General features: G+C 43.0%; 1 protein-coding gene across 3 annotated transcripts in view; it reads right to left on the minus strand.

The window, feature by feature from the left end:
- The window catches only part of SYNE2 (spectrin repeat containing nuclear envelope protein 2), a 155,224-nt gene that overhangs the window by 5,306 nt on the left and 137,402 nt on the right, over positions 1-12,516 (minus strand). The window contains exons 102-111 of one of the 3 annotated variants that reach the window (XM_057383781.1): positions 9,624-9,811; positions 9,325-9,475; positions 8,709-8,891; positions 7,306-7,443; positions 6,242-6,436; positions 5,093-5,375; positions 4,693-4,761; positions 3,754-3,890; positions 2,779-2,905; positions 951-1,162 (exon numbers count right to left, since the gene is read on the minus strand). In XM_057383781.1, the coding sequence (XP_057239764.1) occupies positions 951-1,162; positions 2,779-2,905; positions 3,754-3,890; positions 4,693-4,761; positions 5,093-5,375; positions 6,242-6,436; positions 7,306-7,443; positions 8,709-8,891; positions 9,325-9,475; positions 9,624-9,811 (1,683 nt within the window). Of the gene's footprint in view, positions 1-950; positions 1,163-2,778; positions 2,906-3,753; positions 3,891-4,692; positions 4,762-5,092; positions 5,376-6,241; positions 6,437-7,305; positions 7,444-8,708; positions 8,892-9,324; positions 9,476-9,623; positions 9,812-12,516 lie in introns of those variants that run through there. The other 2 variants (XM_057383782.1, XM_057383783.1) reach the window with 2 other exon arrangements.

The following is a 12,516-nucleotide window of genomic DNA, read 5'->3' on the forward strand; positions in this document are numbered from 1 at the left end:
CAAACTGTCTGAAAAGGGGATTTACAGCCAGCTGGACTCCTCTTAAGCAGATGCAGAAGAGGGAAGCAAGGCTGTGCTCCTTGAGGAGGTCAGACACCAAACCGCAGGCTGAAGGGAAGCACCTCCCTCCACTCAGGAGGCACCAGCAAACCTTTCCTAGGGCTTGGTGCCTAATCCAGATTGGCTGAAGGAGTCACAGTAGATTTTACTGGAGTGCAGACTCACTCTCCCTGGTCTAATAATTATTTGAGGATGTGTAGGCTCAAACATGCTCTCAGCATGCCTAAGAAATCCCCCCCTCTGTCCTGCAGTGTCCTATTTGTGAGCATCACCCCAAAGGTGACACCAGACTGACCAGCAGCCTCAGGGTGACTCCATAAAGGACTGCTGTGAGGGATGAGCACTTCCACAGATTTTGCACTTCCACAGATTTTAGGAACTCTTGCTCTCTCAGATTTCACCCTGAGGTATTTCATTATCTGAGTCCCAAGAACCCAGCTCTCACATGTGCCCTGGTAACCTGCTGGCTTAACTTGCAGAAACCACAGCTTTAGAGCAGATCTTTATCATCTCCTGCTGGAATTACATCTTGCCCTTAATTCAATTTTTAAAAAAAAATCAGCCTGGAATTAACAGCCTGTTGACCTGGCTAATTTTCAATCTGTATTTGGTTTGCACAGAGGCACAGAACAATGAAAAGATGTCGATACTGCTGTGCAAAGAAACAGAAAGGGAGAGGTGGGGAGGTTTTTACTYCTGCCTGCTAATCTATGTCTAAGAAGACAGAAGCACCTTGCCTAAGACCCTCTTTAGTCCTCTTAGCTGAGGGCAGTTCAGCTCCCCAGTGTGACAGGAACATTGCTATTGGCATTCATGCTGCCAACTGATCCCAGGAGCACAAACACAGTAATAAAAAACAGCACTATCTTGAAATGTATGCCATAACTTACTTTCAATTTCTTGACCTTTTGTTCCAATGCCTGCATGCTGGTTGGAAGCTTCACTTTTTGCAGCTCCTCCAGCTCTTGCTCAGTTTTATCAAGCCAAGCAGAGATGTCGCTGAGGTCTGAGTCCAGCTGCTGCCACTGCTGCAATTTCTGTTTCATTCTAAGTTTATTTCTGAGGTCTTGAGCTTGGATGAGCTCCCACCTATCAATAATGCCTGCAAATCATAGAAAAACATTTAAGTCTTCAGTAAGGTGAAGAGTGTGTCAAGGAGACAAAAAATTTTTTGAAAGTGAATTATTCTCCATTCTACTTGAGGCCAAATAATTGCTGTAATGTATTACTGTTATTCAGMTGCATTTTTTCTTGAAATTCTGAAGTCTCTAAATTTCATATTGGTCATCTGGTCAAGTCATCCACACAGCAATGCTACACAGAATTTTAATCACATTAATTGGAGATGTTTTAATTCACTTGGAAGAACAGAGCAAACCTAAGGAGACAGAATTCAATGAGCCCTGCTGTGGTTTGGTGAGTACCAGAATTCATCATGGGACAAATATGATCCAGAAGCTAAGACTTGGGTTTGTGTCTTATGTCTACATGGAGCTGCCAGAGAGAGTCCAGAGGAAGCCATAAAGATGATCAGAGGGCTGAAACACCACTCCTATAAAGAGGCTGAGGGAATTGGGGCTGTTCAGCCTGAAGAAGAGAAGGCTCTGGCATGACCTTAGAGCAACTTCCAGTACCTACTGGGGCTCCAAGAGAGGTGGAGAGGGACTTTTGACACAGCTGTGCCTTGACAGGACAAGGGGCAGTGGCTTTAAACTGACAGAGGGCAGGTTTAGATTGGATGTTAGGAAGAAATTCCTTACTGTGAGGGTGATGAGGCWGTGSCACAGGCTGCCCAGAGAAGGTGTGGATCYCCCATCCCTGGGAGTRTTCAAGGCCAGGCTGGATGGGGCTCTGAACAAGCTGGTCTGGTGGAAGGTGTCCCTGCCCATGGCAGGGGGCGTTGCTTCTAGATWACTTTAAGGTCTCTTCCAACCCAAACCATTCCAATGACTCTATGTTTCWTCAATTCAGTACTTAAGAACATGAAGATGCCACCTGTGTGATCATTAACACTTTCTGAAAGCACATCTAAACCATTCTCAGGCTTTTCCTGTCCATCCCAGGTATGGGACACAACCCTGGACCATTTGTGGGACCAGAGACACAAACTAAGCAAGCTGGTACATGTAGCTGCAGCTTTCTTTTTCTCACATGATTTGCTTTTGTGATTGCAGTACAACRTGTTGTTACAATCTCAAGCACCTGAAGCCAGGAATGAGGTCCTAAAAGGTCAAGAGAACCAGCTTGCTGGTGTGTTTGGATGAAAGAACCACTGTAAGGACACTGAAGAACAGAATACATTACCAGCTTTCACAATACATTTYTGCAAATGGGAGCTGTAGCATCTTGTTATATGGAGTGCTGGTAACTCCACACAGCAATCTCATTTCAGAGACTTCGGTATGAAATTTGTTTACAAGTCTCTCAAGTGTTCAGTATCACACAAAAGAGAAATTGTTCACATTTATTGCAACCAGCAAAGAGACAGAAGTATATTATGAGAGAGAAAAATCTCAATTCTGGCAGAAAATGTGAAACCTTAGAACAGCACCCACGGGCTGGACAGAATCAAGTGAAGAAGGCAGCTTTGCAAAACTTGGCAAAATACATTAATTTTCTTTTGTTCCCAAATGTGCTGCCTTTGGCCATCTCTGCTTTGCCACCCCAGAATCACAGGAAAAACACCACAGCCCCAAATCCACTCCTAATGCTCTGTACCTGACTGCTTCTCTGCTGCTGCTATATTCACAAGCTCTTGCTCATCTTGGGGCTCCTCATCGCTCATGTTGGCAGATGGAATTTTCTCCTTGCTGCTGTTGCTGCTTGCAGAGCTGAGCTGCTTCACCTGGAATGACATTTTGGTGGGTGAGCCCTGCAGGTTAACAGGTTGTCAAAGGTCAAACTTAATTTGTGTCACTTTGGGGTGGCTGGGCTGCTGCTGAGCTCCTGTACAGCAGATTTAGCTGAGCTTCTGCAGCTCTGCTAACAGTTTACATTGGCTCTCTGTGCCTTTCCAGTAAACACACACCATGGTGATGCCAATTAATACAAGAGTGGCCATGGCAAATTAATTTTTGCAATGCATGTACCAGACAATGTACGTTTGCTGATTCTTTGTTGGATTTTGGGTCTAGGCAATATTGACTCTAAGGCTCTGAGACTGGATTAAAGATGACAAAAGCAGCCAGACACCAGAACCACCCTCTCTGCAAGTGTACTGACTATGGATCCACTGAGCCTGGCAGCTGCTGGTGAAGCCATGGCTGGCAAACAGCCACCAAGGCTGAGGTACAAATGGACAATAAGCCATTCTGGCACATTCTTCAGTGCCTGGAAGCAGATTAAATGGTGTCTTGCATGTTAGAATCAAAGGACCCTTCAAATTTGCTTAGGACAGGGAGATATATCAGTAAATATCAAGAGATTCACCTCCTTTCATTTGTGGGGGTTAAATTCTCCAAGACTTGTCCTACGACAACAGAGGAAGGAAGTTCCTCCAGACACTGACTGACCAGGAGTCCACCCCGAGCCACCAGAATTAATGTTATAATAATAAATTTGAATTAAGTGAAAACTCCACCCCCAACTATTCTTTTCGTTGCTGCTGGAGAAGGGAAGAGGATGGAGTTACACAGAACAACAAACAAACAGACTGTGTAGGACAGGTTCAATGCCCACAGACCCCCCACTCACGTAGTCTGGTTTGTAGGGAGTACTTGTCTCTGGTCCAGACAACACATTTCCAACCATCTCTGCCTGGTTGTATCTGTGTTTCCTGCAGACTGGGCTCCCTGGAGAATGCCAAGGATGAGCTTCTGAAACAGACTTTCCTGAAACAAATAAAACCAAAACCACACACCATGAGTGCAAGATCCCCACCTCCACGAGGAAGCTGYTGCTTTGTATTAAGTTAGAAAGCGCTTTGAATAAAATGGCATCAAGTTATGGCATAAAAATGACAGTTTTGCAGCTTTCCTTGCAAAGCATGCACATTTGCAAAACATCAACAGTGTTTCAAAGGTAATGAGATGAGAGCCATGCAGTTATGGGATATTCTGTTTTCTTCTGGAAAATGCTCGAATACAGGCATGAGTATTCAAAAAACACCCCAAAAGATAAGCTGCACCGTGGTTTTGAAAGTTTGCATCCCAACAATAACTATCACACATCTGCAACATGTGAGTAGGGACAAGTTAGACATGCCCTGGTTTGGAGAATSTTTGTTCTGGATTTGACAGGACACATACAGTTCTGTCATGCACAAACCACAAAAAAAAAATAATTGCAGAGTTGGAGCTACTGCCTTCAGTAAGTAAGCAACCAAAATTAGAAACAACCAAAAACTGATACTACCCAGAGCAAACCACCGAGAAAGAACCAAAAGACTTTGGATCAGTACAATGAAATGCACATTAACCACCTTGGCATTTACCAGGCAAAATCTAAATGGTGTGTTCTTGACTGCTTTTAATGTCCATGTGGATACTGCAGCGTAAGAACACCATGACAGGATGAGACATGGTGTCCACACAAGGCAGGAAGTCAGACATTACATATGAGAGAGGTTGAGGAATATAGCGTGCAGCACAGGGAGATTGCCATGTTCAGACACATGCATTAGCAGGTGCCTACCAGAAGATGCTTTCAAAGTTTTTGTGGTCATTTTAAGATATGCCTCAGGGTTTTCAGTGATTTCTACATCTGAAAAAAGAATAATGTCATTTTCCTCACTATTCAATATTTTCCAACTATTAAAAATAACTGAAACAATGAGGGACAGCAAAGACAAAGAACAAAGTAAGTGGCCGGTACCATTTTCAAACATTCTTGAACAGTAAGGCTTCTAAAACCTTATGTTTCTAAAAATACAGGCTTGGTTTAGACAGTACCATTTCCTTCAACAAGACATCCATCTACTAATGGTACTTGAAAACCAATCAACAAYGTGGGAGCAAGACTTCAATCCCCCTCCCTTCCCACACAGGAACATCCTGCAGCTGTCCAAACCAAACTGCTGGACATTGGCTCTCACCTGACAGAGCACTGTAGTATGTTGCTTCTTCATCATCTTCATGAGAGGAAGAACCTCCCACGTCACCTGTGTGATCCCACTCAAGTGGGATGGAGTCAACGCTGACAGGGGTCTCACAGCCTGATCTCTCATGACCTTGAGWAGGGGGCACAAGGTGGCAAAGGGACTGTGTTGATGAGGGCCCCTCAGTGATGGCCTTCTTATGCCAGGGATCATKCTGGATTTCTCTGGAGTCTTCTTGATCTGTCTCATTTTCAGAGTTATCTTTTTCATCATCCAATCCCTACAAATAAGTAACAATTATTGCATATTAATAAGATTTRCAAGAGATCTTAATGAGCTAATGATTCAGTCACACACAACTAGAGGAGACAGTTTYGTGGTCAGGTGCAGCAATCAAAGGCCATGTGCCTAAAATTAAARGGAGACATAATTTCTGYCTTYTTCCTCTTTTGCCAAAACCAATCCTCACACCAGCAGCTACCTCCCCTCTTTCAAGGCACTCAACCACCACCATAACAGCTCTCCAGTCTGCAGGAAGAGTACCCAGTCCCAAATCACCCAGTCCCCCCTATGACTTCATAGGTCAGTAAGGAAATGATGTTCAGGCAGGAATGAACAGCTACTTGCAGSTGTTCATRTTACTTCCTYTACCTGGCTTTCTAACAGATGACCTTTCTTTTTGAGGCCAGGCAAACTGAGAATCATCTGAAAGTTCCCAGGGAAAAGCAAAGTGCCTGCTGTTCCCCYTGCAGCACTTTCACAACAAGTGGACAGATGGAGTGGATGAACAAATATATAAAGAGATATTCTAACCACATTATTGATATTAAAGAAAACAAAGTGTTATTAAAAACACCTAAAGAGATTTTTGAAACCTTCAAGCCACAACTATATAATTCTGAACCTTCTGAACTACCTCCATGCTATTATCCAGGTTCTGCAGATGGAGAGGCATAAGAAGATAGATACACTGGCAACAAAATTTAGCAAAGCTGGCACCTCTTTGAAGGGCTCCTGACCCCTTGGAGCTCAAAGCACTCAGTCAAACTGCTAGGAATAAGCAATTGCAATGCAAAAACCAAAATAAGCACTGCAATTCAAACACCAAAATCTTGTCAAAGCATTGAAAGAACTGTTGCTTCTTACAGGATCCCTTGAAGTCAGTCTTTGATGGAACCGGGCAACTCGCCCAAACACCTCCTGACAGTATCGATGAAGTTCTTCCAACTCATCTTCAATCAGGATGGCATCCAAAGGCTCGCTCTTTTGAATCAACTGCTCCCCAAAAACGATTAGCTGATCAATCTTATTGGTATTTAGTGTTATTTCCTGTTGGAAACCCTATTTGGAATATACAAGAAAAATAATTACTTCTTGCATCGGCCCTTTCTAGTCTAAGGYTTGTCCCTCTTTTCTAGCTCACTGCAGTGAAAGACAAGCAGCAATTGACAYTGTTGTCTAATTTAATTTGGCAATATATTTTTACTCAAGAGGTCCAAAGGTTTATTTTTTTAGAAGAATTAAGAGTTCCAAATGAAGTGGCATTTTCTACCTATGTGTACATGAAGATGGCTGTAGGGTACTGAGCCTGCAGGGGATCATGATATGAGAGTTCAGCTAATCAGAGTTTCCCTTTCTGTTGGGTACACACAATCTTCTCAGTAGCCAAGAAGTTTGCTTGGYTGCTTGGGCCTCTAGCCTACACAGCAGTAAATCTACATACCAAAAGTAAGAATGCAGGGAAAAAGGAGCAATGAGTGTATGAGGTAGCAAAGAACTAGTATATTCCTAAGAATCATTGCACATTCCTGATGTCCAATTTCTGTTCAAATTTCCAGCTACAAACAATGAGCTCAGAGGAGAGATTGCATTACAATGCCAATTCCAAAAAACATTTGCACTAGAAAATTGCCCAAATTTAGGAAAGCAGCTCTTACTGTAAACCAGCATCTGCTACTTTCCAGGCCCATATTGTCAAGAGAAAATGGCAGGACACAACTGAGCTTGAACACTAAATCTGACTTAAATACTGCACATTTTTATCTTGATTCAGACAATGTATCTTCRCATTTTACTGGTGTCTTAAATATAGTCCTAAAGAGAACTGGTYGGTATTGTGAAATGACAGAAAATGGATTATTCTGTCAAGAGAGGGCAGCCCAAGAAAATCACTGGGCTATAGCAAACAACTGCTTCATAAGGATACRTACATTTAACTGGCGCATTTTGTCATCAAAGTTACTTTTGGAGAAGTGCTCCACRTTGGTCAGCTGTAGGTCCATTTCTGTGAGCCAGACAAGGATGCTTTCCCTCGTCGCCTCAAACTCATCTCTCCGATTGGTGAAATGCTGGATGGAAAAAAGGAGCCAGTGTTACATGACTTCAGCTAATAAAAGAGATGTGTCACGGGAGCTCTCTGAAAGCAGTGTTTTATTTWAAAACTCCACCTTAGAGGCCACAAACAGCGGCATGCCATGTATAAAACCTGTCTTTTTCCTGTAGTGGTGCTAGAACAGTGCCCTATATTAGTACACGTTTTGTACGAAAGAGGGAATAAAATRTTAGCAGTTTAAGATGCTTCTATAGAATTATATCCTTGATTCCTTCTCCCACATCATTATACCACTATGACAGTTACTTGGACTGAGGYTCAACATCTAACTTGTTCTAAACTTAAAATAGAGATAAACAAAGGAAGCAAAGCCCATCTTTAATTAATTAAAGCTGTGAGATTAAARTCAGTTTTGACTGACTTTACAATGGAGAGCTGGATCTTGGATGACCACGCCAGTGTAATTAACGCCCCACTTGGCATGGCATCCCCCACGGAAGCTGGTAACAGACATGCAGCTTGCCTGTTCTCCTGAGTGGATTTACTGTTCAGGAAGAGGATCATATACATCCCAAACACAACCATTCGTAGCTGCACGAATCAAACCCCATCACTGCTCTCACTGCCTCATCCATTGACTCTTGGAGCTAACAGTTTCCCYTGCCAGTTGCTTGCAGCATCACTAWATTTAAATATCTGGCAGTGACAAGTTTCCCCCGGGGCACAGCACAGAGTATCTACCCAGAGATCATTTTAATTGACAAGCAGAATACTTCTTTGAAGCGTCACAAACACACTCTTCAACAACATTCCTCATCAGGCAGGCAGCACTGCAGGAGCTGTGCCCTTCTATCACATCTCCATTTTTAATGCTTTGTTGGTGAATCACAACTTGGCATACAGTAGAGCTGAGTTGGAAACTCCAAACCATATCWGCACTTGGTGCCCTTTTGTCTCTCTGCTTCTTATCTATGGAAAGGTGTACATCCTTGAACACATCCACCCATTACAAGTGCGTTAAGAGGAAAGCGTGATAGGAGCAGTGAGATCTGCAACTGACCTTCCACAATTTGCACTCATAATTCCTTTGAGCTTTTCTTCAGATACCAAGACCCAATTTACCAAGGTCAGGTTCACACCAYGTACTTGGTGACCCTTCCAGAGCTGCTGTCCTAAGCCACTAGCTCAAGACACAAAGACTCCAGTGTAGGTTTTRCTCTTGGGTAATTCCTGCGGGAATCTGCAACCACTCCTCACTCCCTCACCCCACTGTGCCACTACCTTGAGTCTCCTGAGAATGGAAGCGACTCTTTTCTGAAGATTATCCCAGCGCTGGTTGCCCTCATGCACCATCTGTTTCAGCTTGCTGGCCGAGTCGGTGCGGTTCTCGCGGGCCAGGCGCCGGTACTGCTTATTGATCAGCTCCAGCTGCGTGAGGCGCTCRTGGATCTGCCGCTGGAACGCCTGCAAGGCAAAGCAAGGAGCTCAGTCCCTCRTAAGAGTAAGGATGTGGGTATTATCCACCAAGAGAGGTGATGCTCTGCCCCTTAAAAACAGACCTTCCAACTGCAAAACTAAGTCCATATTTTAAGACCTATATTTTAAACCCTCTGTTCAATCCTAGCTCACTAGGAAAAGAAAGAAAAAAATTAATATTAAACAACATAAGTCTCTTGCATATAAAAAGCAAGGCTTTAATTCGTGTCTGTTCAGAGCACTGCATTCTCCACATTAAAAAAAAAATCTGGAGACAAACAGACATGGAGCAGCTGCACACTCACCAAATTTATGTTCTCTATGCTACCAAACTAGTGTTTTCCAGTGACCCAGGCATTCTGCACAGACAAGAATTCAGCAGCCTGACACTAAACATGAGAAAAAAAGCTAAAAGATTCACCTCAAATTTCTTCAGCTCCTCTTTTGCATGTGTGTACAAAACCTCTGAAGAATTAGGCCTAGCTGCTATGCTTTCAGATGTTTTTAGCCAATCCTCAAAGCGAGAATAGTCATCCAAAAATCTCTGCCATAGACGCCAGGTTTCCTCGATTCTGAGAGAGCAAGAATAGAAAGGTTTTATCACAAGTTAATTATCATMTTTGGATTCCTTTTTCCTTCTCAAAATTCAGCTTGTGGCAAATGCTACAGAGTTTCCTCCAAATGCTGCCACAGGCTTCTGTAGGGTAAGAAGAGACTTACTTCATTCGCCTTTCCATGGACATGGCACAGATGTTTCTCCACCGCCTGTCCAAGCTCCTGGTGGTTTGCTGGATGGAGTCACACTCTGTCTCGTTAGCACACGCATCTGAGTCGTGTAGCAGCACTTCACAGATGTTGAACACGGATTCCACACCCGCCGTGTGCTGCTCTATGTCCCGCTGCAGGTCCTGCCATTGGCAAAAGAGCAGCGTCAGTGCAAGGAAACACGCATGGCTACGTTTCCATACCCTTTCAAAATGCCACAGAGAAAAGAGCAGTCCATGTGCCAGGAAAAACTTATTTAGCTTTAGAAAAGACTGGCAGGATGAGCTGTGCAGATGATACAGGTCAGGAGAGAAGAGCCATGCAAACAAAGGGTTGTCCATGTTTGGTGTCTCAGTCTAAACTCAATCTTCTCATTAAAAGTCTGGACAATTTTAAYGTGCATTCAAAATCCAAACCTTACATATACCATAAATATATTTATGGTATATAAATATATATATATTTATATACCATAAATAAATTCTTACTAATTTTGACAGCACAAGGTGACTGTCTCATATCAGGTTACCACWCTGAAAGGCTTGTCAGAGAACTCTTAGTACAGTATGTGCATTTTAGTGACTGATCACTGGCTGCAGCATCGAACACAAGTACCTGGTGTTACACTACTTTTCTTATTCTCTGGCTCCTGTTCTGACAGGCTGTTTTAAAGGGTTGGGCAATGACCCTTTGTCTAATCTACACTACCAGTTTCCTTTCCAGAGCCTGCATCTCCATGATAGTCCAGCCTCTCATCCTGTACCCATCACTACTCCTAAAGTCAATGTAATTGAAAGACAGAAAAAAAAGCCTTATCTAAATATTTCTTATTGAAAAGGTAGATCTGTACTACACTACCAACTTTAAATATTAATAAAATGACAGTAGCCAATATAGTTCCATTTTTTCAATCCATTTCAGGCTTTTGTAATGAAGGGTACAGAGACTTTTGCTTGAACAACACTAGAGCAACAAACACAAATTAGTATTTGTCTGACAAAAGTGAACTGGAATTCCCCTTAAATGGTGTTTACTGATTTCAGTCAACAGATGAGGCAGAATTGGTTTTGCTCTAGACTGAAAAAACCCACAAACAAAATAAACAAAAAGCCCTGAAACAGACATTGCTGGTAGTAAATACAAAAGGAGTTGAAGGAAGATTTTTCCCAGAAGCCAGCAAGCTGCAAGGAGTTGAGTATCACTCAGTGGCAGTCCTCAGTGGTTACACAGGTACCTGAATCAAGGGCTCAGCCACAAATGGTCAAAATATGGCTTGTGGAATTTGTAGTAATGAACAGCTTTAAGGAATGTAAAAGTGAARTTCTTTACATGGATGAGAGACTGCCAGCAGGCAATCCAACAGAAATTTTTACAGGTTACTAAGGATTCACAGCTGTTTTTCTGAGCAAGATGSATCAGCTCTTTTCAACACAGGCTCTACAGCTGGGGGCTACCTCACTACTGGTACCTGGAGAGTCTCTTCTGAATTCATTAAATTCCACTGCATTAAGAGAGACAAACACAACAAATGAAGTGAGGGGGTGAGGAACACACTGAGCCCCCAAAGAAACCATTCCTTCAACTCTGCATAGCATTGCTCAGAGAGCTTAAACAGACTGCACACTGCTARTTTTTTGCATTAGTGAAACACCTTCACAATCTTAAAATTAATATTATTCATGTTGCAATCATCATCCTTTAATTGAACAAACGTGCCATAAAACACCTCTGTGGATACACAAGGCTTTTAAATTTCATTATTCAAGACTGCACAGGTAAAGCTTTTCCAGTCATGGATGTCAAATAAAAGAAGCCTGTAGGGCATGTTCTCACCGTTGCTCAGTTCAAGCTGAAATAATTGTTCAGATAAAACCAGGAAAGATCATTTTACTTGTTGCATTCAGATAAATGTTTCATTAATGCGGAGCAAAAGCACCTTTTCTTTTTATTTGGTCTTTTCAGTCAGCTCAATCTTCTCATAGTCAGCCTGCTAAAAAGCTACARTAGGAGTCTAGAGATGCCTAGAGGTCCGTGTTTAAAACAGAATCCAAAAAATAAAGCAGTTAAGTAGCTCTGAGCAGCAAATGATGGCTCTTACAGCCAGCTGAAGTTTGAATGCTCATAATAAAAATAAATTAGTTWGGACACAATTCCTTYGTGCRCCATACTCTGCTCTGCCTGGCAATKTRTCATGGCCTTTGAGAATGCAAAAGGTTTGGATGAGGAGAAAATATTTCCTTGTGTTTACATGACCATTCACAATGCAGATGGAACCATCAGAGGCACCAGGCCAAGGCTGCTGGTGTCTGACCAGCTCCTGCAGAGCAGACCGTGAGAGCCACCTCCACTCCTGCTGCAGAGGAGCTGGCCCTTCCTGTGACATCTGGGACAAGAGTGCAAGGAGAGCCACACCAATCAGCAGAGACCAGAGTCCCCAGGTCTGGGTCACTCAGGATCCTTAGACACAAAAGCAGATGCCAGAGAGAAATGATGGATAAGATGGGAAGGTGTTCTTAAAGGCAGATGCCATAAAGCTTCCAAGCTTGACAGACTTATWCTTGATCTTTAGTTTTTGGGCAAATATTGCTGTTTAACACAAAGTCCAGATGACAGACAAGCACTTAGAACCTGGGCAGATTTACAGCACAGCCCTGAGCAAAGAACGACTCCACCAGCAAGTCTGTGCTTTGGAGAAGTTCTTCTTCCTTGCCTGGAAAATTTACTCCAAGACTATCCAACTCCTCTCCAAAGATCCCCCTGGCAAGCCACTGCCTTGGATAAATGCCCACCAACACCCWGCAGAGCGAGGTTGGTTCACACTTGTTGCCTCAGCAGGACTCACACAYCA

Source organism: Malurus melanocephalus, unplaced genomic scaffold (assembly GCF_030028575.1).
Source record: "Malurus melanocephalus ecotype Western Australia unplaced genomic scaffold, MMel_1.1 scaffold_659, whole genome shotgun sequence".
NCBI lineage: Eukaryota > Metazoa > Chordata > Aves > Passeriformes > Maluridae > Malurus > Malurus melanocephalus.